The sequence below is a fragment of the Trachurus japonicus genome, chromosome 18 (assembly GCF_045865225.1).
Source record: "Trachurus japonicus isolate A0001 chromosome 18, Traja_1.0".
In the NCBI taxonomy this organism is placed as follows: Eukaryota; Metazoa; Chordata; class Actinopteri; order Carangiformes; family Carangidae; genus Trachurus; species Trachurus japonicus.
The window spans coordinates 29,726,585-29,748,401 of record NC_140924.1 but is presented as its reverse complement, the minus strand read 5'-3'; the positions used below and the strand labels follow the sequence as shown (position 1 = coordinate 29,748,401).

The following is a 21,817-nucleotide window of genomic DNA, read 5'->3' as shown; positions in this document are numbered from 1 at the left end:
TCTGGATTCTTTGTTCAGCCTCAGCTCCCTGTTGGTCATGCTGAGATTTCCACTGGTCATGCTGAGTCTTAAGGGAGGAAAATTGCTGGAGCGGTGGCTTGTCTTGGTGGAAGAGAAGAGGGGCGGGGGGCGAGGGGGGGGGTTGACATGGGCAGTGACAACCAGAGTCTTGCCCACGCTTGGCGGCGAGGGGCTCCCCCCGCTGCATCATGCTCCGTCAGCAATTTCTCACAATTGTCAATTCGGCGTCTGATGGAAAGATGCTGTGCTTTGCAAGACTTAGCCCCCCCCCCCCCCCTCAGATTTGAAGAATTTATCTGAGGTAGTTGCTTTCCCTGCCAGGCGGTCTGCTCTATCTGTGTGCCTCTGATGGAATTAATTTGTTTTACCGTTGCCCACTCACTCACTGGCCACAATCCCAACCCAGCTCGGACAATGCCAGCTTAATATTTTTCAAACGGAGCCACTCGATAGCAGATCGCTCACTCTTCTTGACAACCAGAGTCAGTGTTTGCAATTACTGTGCGGTCGATCAAAAGAAAATGGCACCATGGCTTCCAGTAGTAATGCTGTTCAGGTGCCATTCGAGCATATTGTTGTAGAACCGTGAAACCATTTCTGATTACACAGACATGGTTTAAAATTTGGTCTGCTCTATAGTAGAGATGCACCGATCTGATCGGATATCGGATGAATGAGGCCGATCCAGCATTCCGATCCAGTCATTTCTTTTTTATTAATATCATACACAGAAAGTTACAGCGATCTAGTGTTATTTATTTCTTTTGGCTGCTAAAGTACTATTAAAGCAGAAGTAAGCGATCCGGTCGTTTTGGCTAACTTCTTGTCAGCCGATGGAGTTAGCAGCCCCCGCCCCCCTCGTCATGGATCTATTGGTCCTCGTCCCTACGTCACCACATTCACGCGCATCCCTTGGCTGCACACACAGAGAGGACTGCCCCTTTATGCCGTTCTCTCTCCTCATTGGATAAAGGTTGTAGGATACAAGGAAAGTTTTCTCCTCGGCTTACAGCAGAGCAGAGTGACTGACAGACCCGTGTTTCGGACCAAACACTCTATATAAGTGATTGCTGTCGGAAGATATAACTATTTAAGACTTATAGTAACACAAACATTCCGTTAAGTGTTTATGTCAAGCCTGATGCCTTCACTCACATGGCAAGGTGTGCGGTTCATTCATTCAGCGGTAGTATCAGATCGGTGTCGGGTATCGGCCGATACGCTCAGCTAGGGCTGCACAATTAATCGAATTTTAATCACGATCACGATTTTGGCTGCCACGATTAAATTAAGATGATCGTCACGATTATTAACATGTAAAAAAACGGGCTGTGCTGCATATCAAATCAAGCGCTTTCTCAACCAATAGTCAGCCAGCCACCAGGGGGCGAACGGGAGGTCAGGGCTCCATGAAGCTGCCTAACAAACAAGCGAGCGCATCCTCCCTTTACATGTTGTTTACAGTCCAGAGTGTGTGTCCCGGCCGGTCGGCACCTTCAAATGCTGCTGTACTGTGTCACCTTCTGCGCCCGGTGTTACGTCTCACTCCTAGACTGTATGGATCTCACTCTGCAGTGAGAGTGAGACGATGTCGGCAGCAGACGGTGACAGTACAGACATGACGTGTGTCTGTGTCTGGTCAGTCAGCACCTCCAAAGGCTGTAGCACTGTCGCCGTCTCTCTCTGGATCGGATCGAGGTCGGGCTGCAGGGTGGTCTCGAAGCTGGACCGAGACCCCGTCACCCCACGCGGCCGTTTTGGTGTTAATTACATACGTCGTGTAATTAAAACGTTCCGACCGTGATCATAACGGCCGGTAACGGCGATCTATGGCCGTTTTGGTGGCAGCACAGTTGAGCCAGGCCGACCTGCTGGACGCTGCCTGTGTGAAAACACTTGGTCTGTTCATTAAATGTTTTTAATTCATTCCAAATTGCTGCTGAACCGTCCGTGCTGTGCTTTGGTCCATGCTAGACAGACTCTTGCCCACACACCACAAAATTAATTTTTACCTATAGCCTACTTTGAAATTACATTTCAGAGCCTGTACTTTCTTACTTTTATTTAAGTAAAGGAGTTGAATCAGCAGCTACTTCTACCAGATTTATTTTTTATTTTTTGTTTTTTACACAAGTATCTGTACGCTACTGTACAGAATGACACCTCTGCACTCTGCAATGGCATTTATTTTTCGCTAGCCCTTTGTCTTGGGTAAATTTTATTTTAGGCAATTATTTATTTTTATTTTACGTTTTATTTTGAACTGAAAGCCTTGTTCACATAGCCTATTGTTTGTTTCAAATAGAAAGTGCAATAAAAACATGTTTTATCTAACATAATGTATAATCGTGATTAATAATCGTGATTTCAATATCGACAAAAATAATCGTGATTATCATTTTGGCCATAATCGTGCAGCCCTACGCTCAGCCCAGGTATCGGTATCGGGTGAAAAAAAAGTGGACCGGTGCATCTCTACTCTATAGTAATTCTAGGAATCACAGTGACTGCTCAGTTTTCTGCGTCAGGGTTCGCACACACACAGTTTTCAGACAGCTGACGAGGCCGGTGGGGGAAACTGATGTACAGGAATTGTAGATATCTGAACTGCCAGTTCAGGCCACACTCATGGTCGCACTCTGTGTTCTTTACTAAATGAAGCCGGGGGGTGGGAGGGGGCTGCTCGGTGAGCTCCGCAACAGTCTGTCTCACTTTCTCCAATTAAGCTGATCTGTCCAGCACCATATGACTGCACACCTCCCGCTGTCTCATTCCTCAGAGAGATCGCATTAGCTCTGAGCTACACCAACCTGAACATTTCAAGCTGCCCAGGTTTTTTTTTTTCTTGTTTTTTTTCTCTCTCTCTTCCCCCCACCGCCTCTCAGCAGTTTCAGATGCACTGCACCTCCATGTCTCCTATAATCTAGTGAAATTATTCCATTCACGATTGCCGCGCGAGGTAAGGTGGCTGCCACGGTTGATGCACTAAAAGCTTTTGTGAGTTCAAGATTTAAGTCTGTGTTAATCCACTTTCGAAGAAAATCATTACATGTTGCTGTAAACCTCACTGACCAACACAGGATAGTATAAATAAAACCTTAAAGCGGATTTCACATGTCCTCCAGACATCTAGAGGTTTAGCGGTCTATTAGTCTTGAAACCTAATGGCTAATGGATGGTTTTAATTTGTAGCCTGGAAATTACAATGCTAATCTGAAACAAATTACAAAGTTAAATCAGACTCCAAGTTATTTTTTTCATCCTCCCTGACCCTCTCTGATTCTCTCGTCAGTCCTCTCTCATGCTGAATTCGAGGCTGCTGTGCAATTTCCCAGTTACATAACAGTCGGGAGGGGGGAGGGAGGGAGGGAATGGTAAAATTAATGAAGGCAAAAGCGACCGGCTAATGGAGACCATTTTTGAGTCATACTCCAGTTGTAGGCAGATTGCCTGGGGTCAGTCTCTGCTCCCACAGCTCTATAAGCTCAGCATGAAAGGATGGATAGATGTGCTGGGTTGTGTGTAACGACCAACAGTTGCTGTGCTCTGATATTGTTGTTTGGGAGGAAAAGGGTTCTGTCAAATTGTTTGTCAGACTTTGACTCTCATTTCCTCATAGTTGAATTAATTAATGCAACAGTGACTGAGCAGCATGTGACCCATTATTTAATCCAATATTTGACACCACCATTTATTTCCCTGTTCAAATTATTGAACACAAGAGAAGTTAGACGATTTTTCCTCCTCGACTCGGTTGTTAATCCTCGTTGTACCCCCCCCCCCTTCATTTTTGAGTAACGCCTTCTTCTTTAGAGTGTAGAACCTACCATTACAATGTGCCATGTAATGTTTTGGCAGAGATGAGTGTTACTCTTGTTAATTAGGGGGCTATTAGAAATTCCACAAGGGGAAAGTTCACAGTGTTTCCATTGTCATGGCTGGAGGAAATGGAAAGATGATGTGTTGAGAGGTTGCCAGAGCGCCAACAACCACAGCTTCCACGCAGGTTATTTCTACTAAAGAATAATGTTATTCTTTTGTGTTTTGAATTGAAGGATGTGTTATGTTTTGTCACTTTAGTGGGAGCAGATGTGGCTCAAGTTGGCTCATAGTTACCCCTTGAAAATACCAACTGGTGGTGGGAACGGCCAATCTGCACAGTCATTATAAATTCATCTTAAAGGTTTACATTGTGTTCCTGTTATCTCTGGATAATAAGAGGTTGTATTTCAGGAAGGGCCTGACAACAGAAGCACCATCAAAAGTCCATTAAAACATTAGATATGGGATTTTCCCATGCATCTCCCTCATGAAACTGAGTGGTTTCAGCCTCAGAAGAGCTGTTCATCATTTATCATCAATGGGTTGGGCCTGCTGCCAGCCGAGCCGTCCGACCACACAAACGGAATATGTTTTTGTAAAGAAAGTAAATAACGTGGTTTAGCCTCATGAAGTTCGATTCAAAGCACATAGCTGCGGCTGGTTGTCTTGAGTTTGTCTGTTGTTGCAGTGGGGCTTAATTGACTTACAATGTGGCCTCAAGAAAAAAAAGGTAGAACATTATCCTCTAACCTTATCTGACAGATATGACACAGCCAGCTGAAATCCAGAGCTCTGATATTTAGTGGTTACGTTGAGGTGCTCTTTAACCATCTGGAGCATTTGGGACACAGTCCTGTGGCAGACCCTGTTCTTGACCCAGCTGTCATGTTAGAAGCACAGACTCAAGTCTGTTCAGGTGGAAAATGTCCCCAAACATACTCATAATAGTTCACATGAGTGTTCACACTGTATGTGTCATACATCGCCCAAGCCCCAAGGCCCTGGCCTTAGGCTAGAGTTGCACAGCAGGTGCTGAGAGGAGGCCAACCTGGGGCCTTGGGTAATTCTATCTCAGATGGGGATTTCTGAATGCCCCAGATACCTGAATGAAGACGCTGGCTTTTTTTTATTGTTGCAGAAAATGCCTCTCAGCACATTAACTATTTCTTTTCCTCAGAAAAAAACCTGTGTTTTGTTTAACTTGATGGTCTTAAGTCTACAGATACAGCTACAGAAGTATGTCCATAATATGACTATATTATACTGACAGCACAATACTTGTGTTATGCCACACAGAGCATTAAAACAGCAGTTAAGGAGCAAATAATTAACAGCAAGCTAGAGTAGTTAGTAGCTAGTTTCCATATAGCCTGCCAGTGTTATAATGTTGACTTGTTGATTTGTCTAAGTGGACTGAGCACTGCTTTTTTAGTACTACTGTAGAGTAATGTGTAAGTCACTACTGGTTTTATTGCTGGCCTCTTGAACCTCGGTGGTTTTAGATAATTAAAGTCAGTGGCATTGACCATATCCAGGCTACATGTCAGAGAGTAAATCTGCAGTTTCATTGTACACCTGTTAGAAAGCTTTAACCACTGCAGTCCAGATCCCAAATATCGTCTGTCACTAAGCACAGTGTGACACAGATAAAGTTCAGGTCTAATTACCACTGATGTCACCTTTGGGGAAGATGGATGTGGACGCACAGACGCGCACACCTCAACTCCACACTATTTGCCGCTGGCTTAGTACATTAGTCTCACCCGCCTGTTGTGTTAATTAAGAGCGTGTCTTATTCTTTAAAATCCGTGAAGCTGTTGAATGGAAAGGTCCTCAGGAAGTGGTTTAGCAATGACCTTTTTGTACCTTTTCTGTCAGTAAGTGATACGCTCATTGGGGAGTTGTAAAAACGAAATATTAACACGCTTGGCTTTTGGAGGCCATTAAAAATACCATTAATGAATTCAAAAACATAAAGTCCCTTTTTATGCTCTTGACGTCAGCTGCTGATGGCTGGTAACGTGAGGTCCATTCTGAAGAGTTGTTGCCTCCACTGTGGGGCCTTTCTGCTCTTTGCTTACAACAAGACGCCTTTTAATCATAAGTCTGAAGACTCACTGAGCAATTTACATGGCACATGTGCAACATCTGATTGTTATGCTTGATTGGAAAGTTTACTGTTTTAAATTAAAATGCGAGCAAACAGGACGCAGGCTTTTGAATGCATCACTTGTGTCCAAATGACTTGAGCATGTGGAAATGCTGTGAAAATCTGTTATAAACCATTAATTATTGCAAATGGACCCTAACAGAGATGTCTTGTGGCTTTGGTTACTATAATTTCCATGATGCCTGGAAATAATCACAATGTTACTCTTTCAAATAACTGTGACCTACAAACAAATAAAAATGAAGTCAGGCTCAAGATTACGTCTATGACTTCTTCTAATCACGCACATAAAAGAGAGCATGTTTGAATATAGAGATGGTTACACATTAAACCCTGCAAGATAATATACTCATGTTATTTAGACTTTGTCCTCCTATGAAAGGCTTTTTATGTTAATAAAACAACAGATATCTCGGTTACTCTTGTCGTTTTCAAAGTGTAATCTCTTTTGCTATGAATGTTGCCAAGCAAACTAGAAACTGTGTGGGTCTGTTATAAATATTGAAAATTGAATGACTCACAGATCATAGCAGGAATCTGGTAAATTGTCTCAGAGGGAGGGCGGGAAGCATGGGAGTGAACACTAACTCCCTCTCCTGCTGGGAGTCGATCCCCTGAAAGGTACAAAGTACCTGGTAATCAAACAGCTTAAATGCCGTTTGCTCAGTGATGTGGAATTAACAGTGTATTCTCATAAGCCCTCTGCCAGTGAGAAGTATATTAAAGCTCTGTAAATATATATATGAGAGTAAATCACCCATGATGAATCGTCTCATTTTTTCTCGTCTTTTCTTTTTTTAAACCTTGCAGCTGTCCCGTTCCCCCCCAGTCACCGGCTGACGGCTAAAGAGGTGTTTGACAGCGACGGGAAGCCCAAAGTGGACGTGCTGAAAGCTCACCTAACCAAGGAGGGACGCGTGGAGGAAGCGGTGGCTCTGAGGCTCATAGGAGAGGGCGCCGCCATCCTGCGTGCAGAGAAGAACCTGCTGGACATCGAGGCTCCTGTGACAGGTCAGGGCTCCAATACAACACATTGTGTTTCAGTCACATGTAGCTGGAAGTCACCACCAACAAACAGGTGTTTTACCATGAGATATCAAAAGAGTGTGTGGTCACACCATCTGGATTATTGATCATTTTATTTGCACTCAAACATCTGTATTGATTGGTTGCTTTGCATCTCAGCTCATATATCATTTCTGGGGTGTATTACTTCAGTGTCTCAGACAAGAAATGTCCTACCTTGTTTGTTACTGTGCACTTCTAAAGACAGTCATTATAAAATGAAATAAAGGGCATTTCCAGTTGTAATCAATGTTTACCTCAGATATCAGGTCACCTATGATCAGTTCATTTCATACCATCCATACTCAACTGCAGCATGTGGACGTTTATATTCGTTTTTGTTCAAGAATCTATCGTTTTTTAAATGTTCATTCATCAAAACTCGGACGTACAGCGGCTTCCACATTGTTTCTTTCCGGGTCAGAGAACAAACATAGATATCTATGAGAGTCCCTCTACTGTTGTGTTCTCTGATCTGGAAAGGAACAATGTGGAAGCCACGATAAGTCTGAATTTTACTTGTAAAGCGAACTTGCGACCACAGAACAATTTTAAAAGTCCAGAGCCCATTAATGAACATTGAAAAAACGATAGATTCTTGAACAAAAATGAATATAAACGTCCACACACTGCAGTTGGGAGTATGGATAATGAACTGATCATAGGTGACCTGATATCTGAGGTAAACACTGATTACGACTGGAAATGCCCTTTAACGGTATACAAGACCTAGTATGAACCCTTTCTGCAGGTTTTATGGGTCAGGATATGAAGACAAGTCACAGATACGTGTGTTACAACAGAGACACGCGGTGTGCTCTCCTCAGAGAGGACTGCATGCTTACTGCACTATCAAAACTTAATTTTCTTAATCGAGTGAGTCATTGCGCCTTCAGGCCACACGTGGGCCATGTAGCTAGCCATAGCAGTGTGTATTTTATTTTAGGATACACACAAGTTTAGTTCATCCAATTTGGCAAAACTAACAAGCTTAGTTGCACTCTCTTACTTGCTAAAGCAGGATATTCTGCAGAATATCGTTTTAATGCTGAGAGGTGAATTCACAATCACCTGCTTACAACCTTGAAAAATGGTAATGAGATGCATTTCCCTCTTCGAATCAGAGCTATGACACATTCATCATTTATTTGTAGATTCTAACTAGATAGTAGTTTTATTTTAGTTATTCTATCTCAGAAATGCCCTGCAGCTGAAGTTGAGCTCATTCAGCTCTGGGAAGGAACATACTGGAGTAGGAGGCTAGCTGATACATATGCACAGACCTCGTCCATCTATTGTTGTCTTTCTTCCTTGTCAAGTACCCTGTTCCTCCATTAGACTTTCTGATGAGGCTTCTTTGATGTTGCTGTAATCAGAGGCAAAGGACCACTCAAAGCGTCTATGGCATCATTTCCCAATACAAGACCATTCCCAAAATATAGTCGGACAGAGAGGTTCATTCTCATATTTGGCAGGCATCGCTCTTGCTTAAATTCATGAATGCATGGCCCATTTTTAAACAAAAGTGCGGGTCTGCAACCTTCACTGAGTCCATTATGATGAGACAATATCCTATCGAGCTGCTGAGGAGAGTGAGTCTTAACAAAAGATGCAATCACAAGCCTGATGCTTCTGCCTCTGAGTCTGCAGGCACATAAGCAAAGGATTACAAGGAACCTAATAAACAGTTGAATTTCTGTTTATTTAGCCATGCACACACATAACCAGCTTCCTTAAAGGCTTCTGAGTGATTCATGTACGTGACAGAGTATCACTGTCTACTTAAAATAGAGAGATGAAAGGACAACTGAGCTGTGCACCCAACCTAAATCCTGATTCACTCTGCAGAATTGTATTGATTCTCCAGTTTAAACCAAAAACCACTAAATAAGTTAATTTCCATAGTGAGACAGTGGGCCATTTGTAAAAATTAAACACATATGCGCAGAAGGGAAAGCTGTGATCTTTCAAAGCTTGTCCTCCCTGTGCCTGTACTCTGACCAAAAAAAAAAACAACATCTCTTAAAGTGACAGTGTTTAATTTTCAGATATTAACTTCAAAAGATTCAAATCTGACCATCGTGGTTCAAAAATGCGGCATATGGCGTGGGAAAGATCAGATTATCGGCCAGTGAAATGCGTCGGAGACTGTCGTAGGACATGTAAAAACATTGCTCGATTTCCTGCTTTAATCTGATCACTTTTGTTTCTTGTGTGTAAACATGCTCTGGCTTTGACCTTCCGCGTCGGTCGGAGTTCCAGTCAGATTGCGAGAAGCCCTTGTGGCGAGGGAACAACATGCCTTTCCAGCCTCCGTGCGAGTGGAGGATCCTGAGGAGAGCTGCCATTGTGTTTGCGCGTGTGCACTTGTGTACACGAGCGCGGCAACGAAGCGCTTCTCTTCCCCTCCCACGCAACACCCCTGTCTCAACCCCTCTCCCACTCCAGAGTCCTTCTCAACAAGGGCTTCTCTGTTGCGCGTGCTCGTGATCCTGCTGTGTCTCCCTCTTGAGCACGCTCCCAAACTCACACACTGTTCCTTATAAACATTTCTTTGTTTCTCTCTGTGCTCCTCTTCCCTCTGTCTGCCATGTTTTTATCTTTCTGTGTCACGCTCAGGGACTGTTTCTTTCTCTCTCTCTCTCCCTCTCTCCGTTAGCACACCTCCCATTCCAGCATGACACATGGTCAGCAAATTAGTATGTAAATATTTATCATAGATGCAAAGCACCGTGACATGTCAGCTATCTCTCCCCCTCTCTGCGCTGCTCACACTCACATAGTCACTTCCTAGTCGGGCCAGATGGCAGGTGGGGTTTTTCATGGAGGGAGGGGTGTGTATGACGAACGGAGCTGGCTTAGGCCACTGAGTACAAGCTGCTCCCATGGCCTTCGCACAAGTCACCCATCAGCAGAGCTTCTACAGCCACATCACCAGGCAACAAGCAGCTCGGTGCACTTTCTTGTGTTGCAGGTGCTCGACCCTGCTGGAGCTTGAACATATTAAAACACAACAAATGGGATTTTTTTTTTTTTTCATGCAATGTTGAGAGAGCTGCTCACCTGAATCTGAAATATCAAAGACAGCTGAGATGTGTTTGCCCTCTTCATAGTATTTGATATTATTTATGAAATCATCATGTATACATGGTGGGTAAATGTGCAGACCGTAGTTGTGGAATTTCTGTTCTGCAACTTTAAAAAGGTCATAGTAAGACAATAATGATGGTGATAGCAGTATTATGGGGTGCTTTCTCTGCATGAACTGCTTTAAACCTTCCCAAAAGGATCTTAATGTAACACTTACAATAAGATACATAATGGTATAGTCATCAATCATTCGCTCAGCCAATACAACTTTATTAATCCACGAGGGAAATTAGATTTTTGGTGCAAGTAAGAGCAGGCAGGGAGCATATATATGCACAGCTATTACCAGTACAAGAGAAGAAGCTATTAATATTGGTAATAATAAAAGTCATAATAAAGATAGAAATGAATAAATAAATAAATACAGGAATGGCCCACATGGCAGATTAAAGCATTTCAATATTTCATGTGCCAAGCTCCAGATAGAGCACAGCATTGAGGATGATTAAAGTGAGACTGATAAATCGGGCCACATCGATTCTAACTTATTGCAGATGCCAGTTAGATGTCTATATATTGCTTGGTAAATGAATAACATTATACCAGAGAAATGCCAGATGCAACTCTTCTACAAAACTAATATAAATGGTCCTTTTCACAAGTGTGTGTTGTGTAATTAGGCAATTCTCTATCTCTGACAGCAGTGAGGTGCAGAGGCTCACTGCTCATCCAACCAATACTGAGAGACATTGCACAACTTTCCTGTACACAATGTGTTATGTACCAGATGTTTTCAGATTGTGGTGCCATGATGAAGCAGTTTGTGCACTTTTTTTTTCTTCCATATAGCTTGTTTTTTTAATATTTTATTTCTTTTGTGCATATTTTATTCACTTTCAGCATCAATTTGTATCTGCTGCAAAAATCAGACTTGTAAAGAGTTTACAGCAGCTGTCTAAGCCACTAAGCCCTAATTCGAACTCTACATCTGACGTTGTACCATTTTGTGTTGACAGCAGCTTCTTTAACATTTGCGCACAGATTGATGTTCACAGCAGACTGAGACTGCAGGCTCCACCTCCACCTCCAGGATGTTGGCTCTCAGAGAGTGGCATCATAAAACCTGGGGTATTGTTATCATCATCTAGTCTCAATCAAAACATGATCTGGCACAGTCTGCCTCAGCGTGGATTTCTCTTCGCTCAATGAGCCCGGCCTTTGGAGTGGCCTGTGTAGGTTCTGAAGCCAGGTTGTGTAATGCCCACCGCCCACTCAATAGCTGTTGCCCGCTGATATGCTGCTACTCAGGGAGATCACTTTAGCACACAAGCAGGAGATGGCCAGAACGAATTGTTTCTCACTCCAGATAATGTACTCCCACCTGCTCTTCTTATGTGGGCTTTGGTTCTCTCACCCTGTTCTGTGTGTTGTGTGACAAGAGGGAGGGAGGCGAAGCGCGTCTGTAGGTGTACCGGAGCAGATTGTGTGTTTGCTGTGATAAAGCAGAGCTCTGAGCCGGAGGAGTGTACCGTCGTAGCATTTCTGTTTGATTTGCATCGACCGCCGGCGACCGCGACCGCTTTCCACCAATGGAGTGACCGTTAGGATTCACGGCGATCATCCCATCGGGTCTTTTTGGCCAGTGATTGAACTCTCACCATCGCCATGTCACCCTGCTGTTTTCTCCACCAGAAAGTGACAGCTTTCCAAAAGGTCAGCTGGAGGTGCAGTCCTCCCACACACAGTGTGTTTGACGTGTGCTTCAGGTGAAATTGCAGCCTTTTACTCCTTCCCTGGACTCCCACCTGCAGCGCTGACTTCTGAAAACATGAACATTTTGTTTCCCTGTGAAGACAGAGTTTCAAAAGAGCTCATTGTGTTTTTAATTCAGCCCCTACATTTCAGTGTCAGGCACAATCATTGTAATGATAATTCTCTCCTGGTGGTCACCACCTTCTGAGTGCATCGTCCTAAACAGCTCAGTGTGATGTTAATGCTGTTTAAACAGAGGACAGGGTTGTATGTTGCATCTGTGTGTGTGTTTGTAGACTATAGATGTGTTTCATTGTTGCCACTGGTGATGTTGGTAGAGGTCTTTTATCAGGTCAGCAGCAGCAGCAGCGTACAGTTGTTTCTGTTTTCCTCCTCAGTGATATAAGCTGCCATTGTTGCAAGGATTGGATGCCATTGGGATGTTTCCATAGCAATAACCAGCCGTAGCATCACGGACCCTTCTGGCTAAAGCAAGATAAATGGCTCCGAGTTGTGTCATTCATCATTTTCAAAATGAAGTTCACATTTTTATTCCATCTTGAAATCAAATGGTACACATATTATGAAATACCTTTAAGGAAAGAAAAATAAAACTAAAATAAAATAAACTCATCACACAATATACATGTATTATTGTGTCTCTCATATATATAAAATCGCACCGATTTGTATTTTAAGAACATGATGTTTACATGGTCAGGATGAATAAATAATATGCACAATACAACTTAGTGAATAAAACTCCAGTTAATGACAGTGCCATTAGATAAAGACGTTAAAAAGCAGTAGCTAGAATTGAACTTCCATTTGAGCACTGATTGAGCCATTTTTGTTCCATTAAATTTATTATCCAGGAGTCGTACAACCAATTTAAAATAGGCCAGTGCTTCATGTTTGTAGTAGACTTGGCTTGATTGCAACAGGGAGTAAGCACATCTTTAGAAATCGGACAGAAATAAAAAGGCTGCCTTTTGAAGTCGGCCCCTACTGTGGATTTAAAGCGTTACACAGTGTGGGTTTAATAAAAGACAAATGGTAAAACTGAGGTTTACGATACAGTCAAGGAGAGCTGATTCTTAGAGCTGTCTCACGAGGCTCGTAACTTGAGATAATTGCTCTCCAACGCTGTCCTCGAGCTCCCACTAATTGGGTATCTCTGAAAGACTTTTTCACAGGCTCTTATTGTAATTCTTGCTGCTAGATACAGTTCATAAAGCGACAAACCTCCTTCGCGAAAAGAAAGTCTTTCCTTCTCAAATTAGATAGCAATCTATTCAAAAGAATTGCAAAAGCAGTTAAAACTAATTCAGGCTTATTCAAGCCAGCAGGCTAACAAGGCTTACAGCATTACTGGCCTGATAAAATAGAACAGGATGCTGCAACCTCAGTAGTGCTGAAAATTAATAAAATGAAGAAATCTACTCTTCAAACCCTTTTTAATCCATCCCAGCGCAGAGTTTTATCTAACCCGCACAGTGGTGTTAACCTGTTGTTGACTGAGCTGGATCAGTGAAGTTAAATATCCTGTGATCTCCCAGAGTTTCTCTCCAAATTCTGCTCTCATATCTCAACACAAAATCCTGCAAACCCAGCATGTGTGTGTGCTCTACATGTGTGGACTGAAGATGCTGAACTGATACAAAGAGATCGCAACCCACTAATTATATCACAGAACTTTCACAGCTATGTTTGACACTACGCTGCAGTCATTAGAGAAAACATCTGGCTATTTTTTTCAGCTCTAGCTTCAGATAGCCTCTTAAAGAACAGATGTGAAGTTAGATTTTGGTTGTTATTTATTAGGTGGATGACTCCTAAGCTCCCAGTCATTTATTTTAGGACTCAACCTGATGATCAGCATTCTTACTTTGCAGAGAGTCTATTTGCACCTGGGTGAAAATAGTCACACAGTACGTAGCTATTGGGCTATTTACACCCATAGAGAACACACAGTGGCTCCTGGAATGCTCTGTTTAGTTTTTCTTTTTTTTCACAGGATGGTGCAAATTGTTGCAATGCACTGTTTAATAAGCACCATACGCCGGGTGGTGTTCTTAACTACTGCCTCTGTCAGGCGCTTATTAAAGGCCAGTTTCTGGCAGAATGGCAAATAGCATCAGCCTCTCTTTTCACATTAGAAACGGTCTACTCTTCTATTAGCCCATAAACTAATGACCATGGAAGAGAGACATCAGGAAATTGGAAGAAACACCATTATTGCATAATTTAGAGAAAACAGATTTAGGTTAGATCGGTTCAGGTGTAACCGACCCCTTGAACCGACCTTTAGAATAGTTACAATATTGACCAAAGGCATTTAAATCAAACGACCTCACATCACCCTGTCGGTCAATGGCTGCTTAGCAACAAATCTCCTGTGGCCTCTGCTCCTCTTGTCTCCCCAGGGAATAATAATGTAAAGGGTCACAGAGGGGGAGAGGAAACCAATCCAGGTGGAGTGATTTGCGGTTGCTGATTTCTGGTGGAGATGTGTTCAGCCCCCAACACTCCCCTGACACTATTTCATTAGCGGCTTCCTGCTGTGTTGTTAGTAGCTGTATGGAATTGATAGTATGACAAGTAAAGTAATAAGTAAACTGATACAGAGGAGGCACATGTTCTGAATCTAGTGTGATTCCCAAAAATCCAAGAGGAGAAACATACTGACAGTACTATTTGGATGAGGCGCGCGTGTTCATAGTGATTATCTGTTTGTAATTGCTATGACAAGCCAGATTTGTAATTAGGGTTAACTTAACAGCACATGTTTACAGATGGATACTACTGAAAGCTTTCCAGTGGTTTCAGCCAATGAACTTTTAGTGTGTTTGGCACGGAGAGGGGGTCAAATTAAGTCTTACTAGTTGAAACTCCTCAAGGTTATAAACAGGCCGAAAGGAGGATGTGGTGGAAAAGCAAGGCATGAAAAAGCATGTTGAGGCCAGTTTTTGTGATTCATCTCCATTTTCATATTAGAAATATATAAAACCGTGTTCACCGAAGAATTCTAATTTGTGGTGGGAGGACGATGGCAGCAGCACTTGAGCAACAGGCTTGATGGCAGCGTCGTTCATGACATCTAAATTGACTTTATTTCAACTTCTGACATGTGTGAGAAAAGCAAGGACCCACTGGCTGGTACAGAATGGGTTTTACTGTCATGTCCCCATCTTTTTCATCAGAAGGGATTGAGATGAAACTCCTTGTAGTGTACTGCACCTACTATTTCTCCTATATGGCACACACCAGCTTTGTTTTTATATTCTTTTCTGCACTTTTGTTTGCATAATTCCCTGGAGTAGGCGTGGGCTCTGGAGCTGACAGGCAACAGTGGTCCATCACAATGCCTTCCTCCACTCACAAAGACACACTTTATACAATTAAACTTCACATTATTTAATAAACTAATCCTAACTAATTAAGGATTATACTGTAAACTGTCAGCTATAATGTCTTCCTAATTAAGAATGGTTGTAGGTTTTTCCAGGGCACATGTTACCATGACATCCTCTATTGTCTTAATATCCCCACATTAACTGGGATAGTTCTTGGCATCTGGTGGAAAAATATGGAAATGAACAAAAAAAAGCTGCTTGCCACGTTCTGGAGGCTTTCATGTGCTGTTTCTCAGCAGTAAAAATAGCTGATGTGCTTTTGTTCCTCTCTCTGCCTGCTTTCCAGTGTGCGGAGACATCCATGGACAGTTCTTTGACCTGATGAAGCTGTTTGAAGTAGGAGGATCACCAGCATCCACACGCTACCTTTTCCTGGGGGACTACGTTGACAGAGGGTATTTCAGTATTGAAGTGAGTCTGTGTATTTGCTTTTGTCCTCATGAGGGCCTAATCAAGTGTGACACACACCATGTGCCCAACTGAAGCAGTGCTTATTAATAGCTTTCCTTGAGCGTAGATCAAATCGGGCTGCAGATATTGGAGTGGTAATAGGCTTTTGTAATTACTTCACATGTAGCCTGGATAGCAAATGTCATGGTAGCTCAGGGGTATGTACTGTATAGAGCACATTTTTAATATGAAACACAATGTATGTGTCTAATATAGGACTAAACTCAGTTAGATCCTGTGTATATCTCCAGCCATGACATGATGCCTTATCAATAAAACATATTTTAATGGAATGAGGTATAACTGTTGTCAGATTGCTCATGTGAAGGTTTTCATCTCTTCCAGCTTTAAACGTGTCACAGAACGTACTGCATCAATGTTTCATTACAAGCAAAAATTTTTGTATTATGCCACACTTTGAAGTTGACACAGTCCGACTTGCTGTTTCATCTCTGCGGTTATTTAAAGATGACAAACTAACTGTTCTCTGCTTTTTGTTTCTCCTTTGTTCCAGTGTGTGCTGTACTTGTGGGCCTTAAAGATCCTGTACCCCAAAACACTGTTTTTGCTGCGTGGGAATCATGAATGTAGACATTTAACAGAGTATTTCACATTTAAGCAGGAATGTAAGTAATGCTCTTTTCACTTTACCTTTGGTCTAAGCTGAGTGGAAGTCTGTGAGACTCTGTACAGAGTGGAGGAGGAGAATTGAGTTATTCTTCCTAAAAAGCTGTTTATTATACGTCCAACTCAGCCACTGACCTCAAACGCTCACTTAAAAGTGCCCTCTGGCCTGGTGCAGGATTCAGTCAGATTTTTTTTTTACCCCTCTTAATATTTACACATGTCAGAACTATTTCTGTTGGACTCAGACAGAGTCGGAAAAAAAAAACAAAGGCGCTGTGAAATTGTGCTTTTTTTAAAATGTGTTTGGGAAGTTTCTTGGCACTTTGAAAAGCCTTTCCGTCCCAGGCTAGCACACTGCCCCAATGTATGAGAGCGGTGTTGTTTGACTTGGCATGCTCTCTTTTCCCTGCCCTGTTTCCCCCCATGACAGGTAGAATTAAGTATTCAGAGAGGGTGTATGACGCATGTATGGACGCCTTCGACTGCCTTCCCCTGGCTGCACTTATGAACCAGCAGTTCCTGTGTGTACACGGAGGACTGTCTCCAGAAATCACAAATCTTGACGACATCAGGAAAGTATGTGTGATTTCAGACCATTTTCTCTTTAATTTCATAAAGCTACGGTGTGTGTGTGTGTGTGTGAGAGAGAGAGAGTGTGTGTGTGCGTGTGTTCAACACCAGGTGGCTGTTAATGGCTTTAAAAATACACATCATTTGTTGAAAATTGGAGCTTCCTGTCCTCCTCATGTATTTTCTGCATTCATTCAAAGTTAATGAGGGGAAAAAAATTATTTTCATTTTAGCATGATGTGCTTAGAAAAACAACAACCTTGCCTGTAATGTATGAAGTGACTCTCCCAGATCCGTCTCAAACGCTGCTCAGGACTTGGGACATGTGGGATTGTAAGCACCGGTCTGGTCCTCCCACTGATTAAAAAATGTTGAAGGGGCAGATTCTGCTTTCACACTAATTCAATAATTCCAAATGGATTTTATGGCTGCAATCAGAGGGCATGCATAATAGAATTTGCTCTATTGAAGTGTCCATCATGCAACCCATCCAGTAATCCACAAGCTTTTGTTCGAGAAAGAGCTATCCTTGGCTGAAAGCAGAGTCATTTATGTTCATTGCTCCAAAAAGAATGGCTGCCATCAAGTTTTTTCATGTCTTTGCAAAAATAAAAAGCCAGGTAGTGAAAGATGAGTGCTGTCTTTGGCTTGTCATCTATACTGTAAATCCTAAATATTCCATTCATTTTTTCTTTGAATAGAATTTAATATCACCTCAGTGAACGTTAGTCACCATTTAATTGTCACGGTAACAGTAGCCAGCCTGACCCTCTGTATGATTTCCCTGCTCTTGTATACGATGCTATTTTTCCAGTCCAACAGGCTGACAGGAGTGTTCACAATTTCTCCTCCACAGCTAGACAGATTCAAAGAGCCTCCAGCATACGGACCAATGTGTGACCTGTTGTGGTCCGACCCCCTGGAGGACTTTGGGAATGAGAAGAGCCAAGAGCATTTCACACACAACACAGTGCGAGGCTGTTCCTACTTCTACAGGTGACTATTTTGGCTCCTCCGATCAAGGAAATCTTTGATGATTCAACGATGATGAATGGTTATTTTTCATTTCTGTGACGTCTTTTTTTTACTTTGGGATAATTGCAAAAAAAGGGTTCAAGGTAACAACACATAGATGTATCGCAGTAGATGTTATTCACTGCTGCCTTTGTGACAGGTTCAGCTTGGTGCTTTGATAACTTTTAGGAAAAATAAATCATCCACTGATTAGTTTTGGCCGTACTATCAGTGGAAACCTTATTACTAAAGTGATTTTCAATACAATGAACATTTTCCAAGACGGACTATTTGAGCATAAAGACAGGAAATCATCAACAAATGTCGTAAAACAAAAAAGGGGGGAAAAAAATGACCGTGATCTTGTCAAAGAGATGATAAATCAAGAAGCCTGCCTGCCAAATTTCCATCTCTCATCTCTTTATTTTCTTACCCCTGTGATTTCTCAACTGCGAGGAGGAGACCAACAGTTGTTAGAACATGGTGTGCATTAGAAGAGTCCCGAAGACTCCTCCTCAGACTGTCGCCAGTATTTATGTAACCCACATTACCTTCAATGGAGCTGAGTAACTGAACAAACAGAGGAAATGCTCGGAGCAGGCAGCCCGCACTGTCACAGAATGTAATGAACTGGCACATTACCACAAGGCACAGTCCTGTCTCTAAATGTGTTCGGCGCTCCCTCCGCTCATTATGGCCTGAGCGATGCTTACTTGGCCCCGGCGTGCCTGGGGCGAGCCAGCAGAAGTAGTCAGACATGTCCTTAGGCTCCTGATATGCATTTTCTCTTTTTTTTTTCTTTTTCTTTTTTGTTATAGCAGGTGTTTCATAACTGCAGACTAAATGGTATTTTAATGTCCGTGCTTAGAAATGAACTCCCCGCGCTGCCGTTGTGGTGGATTTGTGAGGGGCATACTTCGCCTGATCGTCTTTTCATCTTTTGTTGTTTTCGTCGAGCCGTTGCACTTCAGAACCACAGCAGTTTTTCGTTCGAGACTGTTCCCCCGCGCATGTTGTCACTACTGACAAGAGTGAAATGTTAAATATGTGGCCTTTTTACCTCAAACGACATGATTTGACTGTCACATGTTTGTGTTGTACCAGCATCCTTGTTAACCTTCTGCCAATTGGTCAAAATTCCTCTGGAGTCTTGTTTTCATCAGTCAGATGGTCGCTAATTGGCATCACACTGGCATTCAGGATTTATGAGACAGTTAAAGCCAGACTGAGAGAGCGCCATTCCTCAACACCCCTCCCCGAGCACCATCAGCTTCTTTGTTGCCTCTGTCTTGCAGCAACCAATATTTTCCCCTTGCGCTGTAGGCACGCTCGTAACACTTTTACAAACACAACTCAGGCATAAAATTACACATGTTTCTAATATGGTTGCTTCCATTTTAGCCTCTACAAAGCAGCACAGATAAATCAGGCCATGAAGTGATTTGTTTAGTTTTTTTTCGTATACCACTGGTGTTAATTCAAGCTATTGATAGTCAGTCAGCTTTAAGGCCTCGGTTTTACTGTAGTGAACATGCCACGGTCCGCTTGGTCTGCACATGATGAAGTCATTTCCTGGACAACTCTTCATGTTGTCCGTAGAGCTCATTAACATCTGTGCCCTGTTGTTGGACAGATGGGAGATGCGCTAAACTCAAAATGCAAACAGAAAAACAGAAACCCAAAAAGTAGGCCAAACTGTCTCCTGTCGACCGAGCGGCTCCATATGGCCCGTATCTGCATCTGCTGCAGGAAATCAAGTGAGAAATAAAACATTTATTCCTAATTTCTTCTCTTCCTCCAAAAAAAAAATCAATGCATTTTTAATTCCCTCTTGGCAGCAGCTCTCTCCTTGTCACACACACACATACACACTAGGGTTGTTCGGTATACCGGTACTAGAGTGGTACCGGGGTACTGACGCATTTAAAACGGTACCATACTGCGCTTAGATGGGACCGGTACTTTCATTTTGCGGCGCCGGCAGCGGTGACGTCGCCTCGTGAAGTCGCCGCATTGTAATTTGAGCCGAGGCGAGCGAGTGAGCGAGTCACAAACGAAGCAAGGTGCTTTTTTTTATTACCGTTACAGCGCCACCTGTCCATGTGCCTGTGTTTGTGTGTGTCTGTGTGTGTGTGCGCGCCGCGCGCGAGAGAGACGGGCCGCCACAGACTCGTTAATTAATGCAAACAGCTGGTTGATAAGTCCGTTTTTACCGCGGATCACCACTGGCATGCTCTCTGTCGCTGTCTCTCTCTCTCTCTCTCCCTCTCTCTCCCTCTCTCTGTGAGTGAGTGAGTGAACAGCGCTACGCGGAGATGAATTAACGGAGCGATATTGCGTTGATGGGGGGGGGGGGGGCTTGGTCCTGATTCTGTGGCGCTGCATATGGGAAACAATAGGTGTGTGTTTGTGTAAAATGAACGTTTGTGTTTCATTCTATAAACTACTGAGAACAATTTCTCCCAAAAATTACAACTGGTCAAAATAACAAAAAATGATGCAGTGTTTTCAGACCTCAAATAACGCAGTTGATAATCATTTTTAAACAGACCACTAATGATTTAATTTAGGAAGAGTTCAGTACTGATGCATATGTTATAGTTCTAAGATTTTCTATTAAAATAAAGTCAATAATGACATTTTTTGTGTTCTCTTTTTATTTGGAAAAGTACCGAAAAGTATCGAAAAGTATCGAAAAACATGTTGGTACCGATACCGGTACCAAAATGTTGGTATCGTGACAACACTAATACACACACACACACACCCCCAGCAGATGTTTGTTGTGATTGTCAGGGATGCATGTGTTCTCATGTCTACATGCGCTGTGATTGTTAATGAACCTTCAGTCTCCCATGATGGATTTTTTTTCCACAGTTTCAATTTAAAATGATTTACATGTGCTCAAAGCGTGGTATCTGGGAAGCATGCACACAAAAGACAAGTTAATTTATTTATATGACCCTTTATTACAAGTCTGTCCCAGAGGACTGTACATTTAGAGACACAATACAGCTTCTATAACAGGCAACTGTGTATGGAACCTGAGCAGAAGGCTGCAGCACAGTACAGTGATCATGCCTGAGGAGCAATTGAACAAACAACTGTTTTTTCTTGTGCAACAGCTGCAGAAAAAAAAATATCTTGGTACTTTAGTTGAAAGGTTGGAAGCCAAGATATATAGTTTAGTTTTGATTGCAACGTGTGGGCGTTGTTCATTGTTGTTCTCTGATTTTTGCAGGGGCGTTAAGCTAGGATTACAGAACTCACAGTGCAAAATCATCATCATATTTCTTCATTGAACCACAGTGGTTTTGGTATTTTGAGGTTGTTTATGCAATTTGATTCTTGCTGTTTCAACGGAACTTTTCCTTTGACAGGGCTCAGCAGTGCATGATTAAGACTTAGTTTGGGAACACACACATACACACACACACAGTTAAAAAACTACAACTGGCAAGAGCACTGTTAAACAGGTCAGGGTATAGTGCCCATTGTGATTTGTTCAGGGTGATGATCGCAGCGGGGATAAAAGATTTTCTATGAATGTTTTTTCTGGGCCAGTGGGACTTTTTAGTGCGGTCCTGATGGCAGATTGTTTGTGTTTAACATCCCTGAGTAGAATGACAACAAAAATACATTGTCCTCAATTGATTTATCCACTTGTCTGTCACACAAGAGGCTGTGAGATGTCCCAGAATTTTTCTGTAGAGGGACTGGTATGAGACAGCAGAAAAAAAAAACCCCACTCTGATGTGGCCCCTGTTATTGTTGAAGAAATCCTCCCACATCCACTAAGTGTTTCAGATGTAATGCAAAG

General features: G+C 42.5%; 1 protein-coding gene across 4 annotated transcripts in view; it reads left to right on the top strand.

Moving 5' to 3' along the window:
* LOC146969598 (protein phosphatase 3 catalytic subunit alpha) overlaps positions 1 to 21,817 on the top strand; it is a 69,814-nt gene that overhangs the window by 21,633 nt on the left and 26,364 nt on the right. For all 4 annotated transcript variants that reach the window (XM_085760005.1, XM_085760003.1, XM_085760004.1 and 1 more), the window contains exons 2-6: positions 6,824 to 7,024; positions 15,623 to 15,747; positions 16,301 to 16,412; positions 16,844 to 16,989; positions 17,840 to 17,979. In XM_085760005.1, coding sequence (XP_085616131.1) covers positions 6,824 to 7,024; positions 15,623 to 15,747; positions 16,301 to 16,412; positions 16,844 to 16,989; positions 17,840 to 17,979 — 724 coding nt within the window. The remainder of the gene's footprint in view (positions 1 to 6,823; positions 7,025 to 15,622; positions 15,748 to 16,300; positions 16,413 to 16,843; positions 16,990 to 17,839; positions 17,980 to 21,817) is intronic.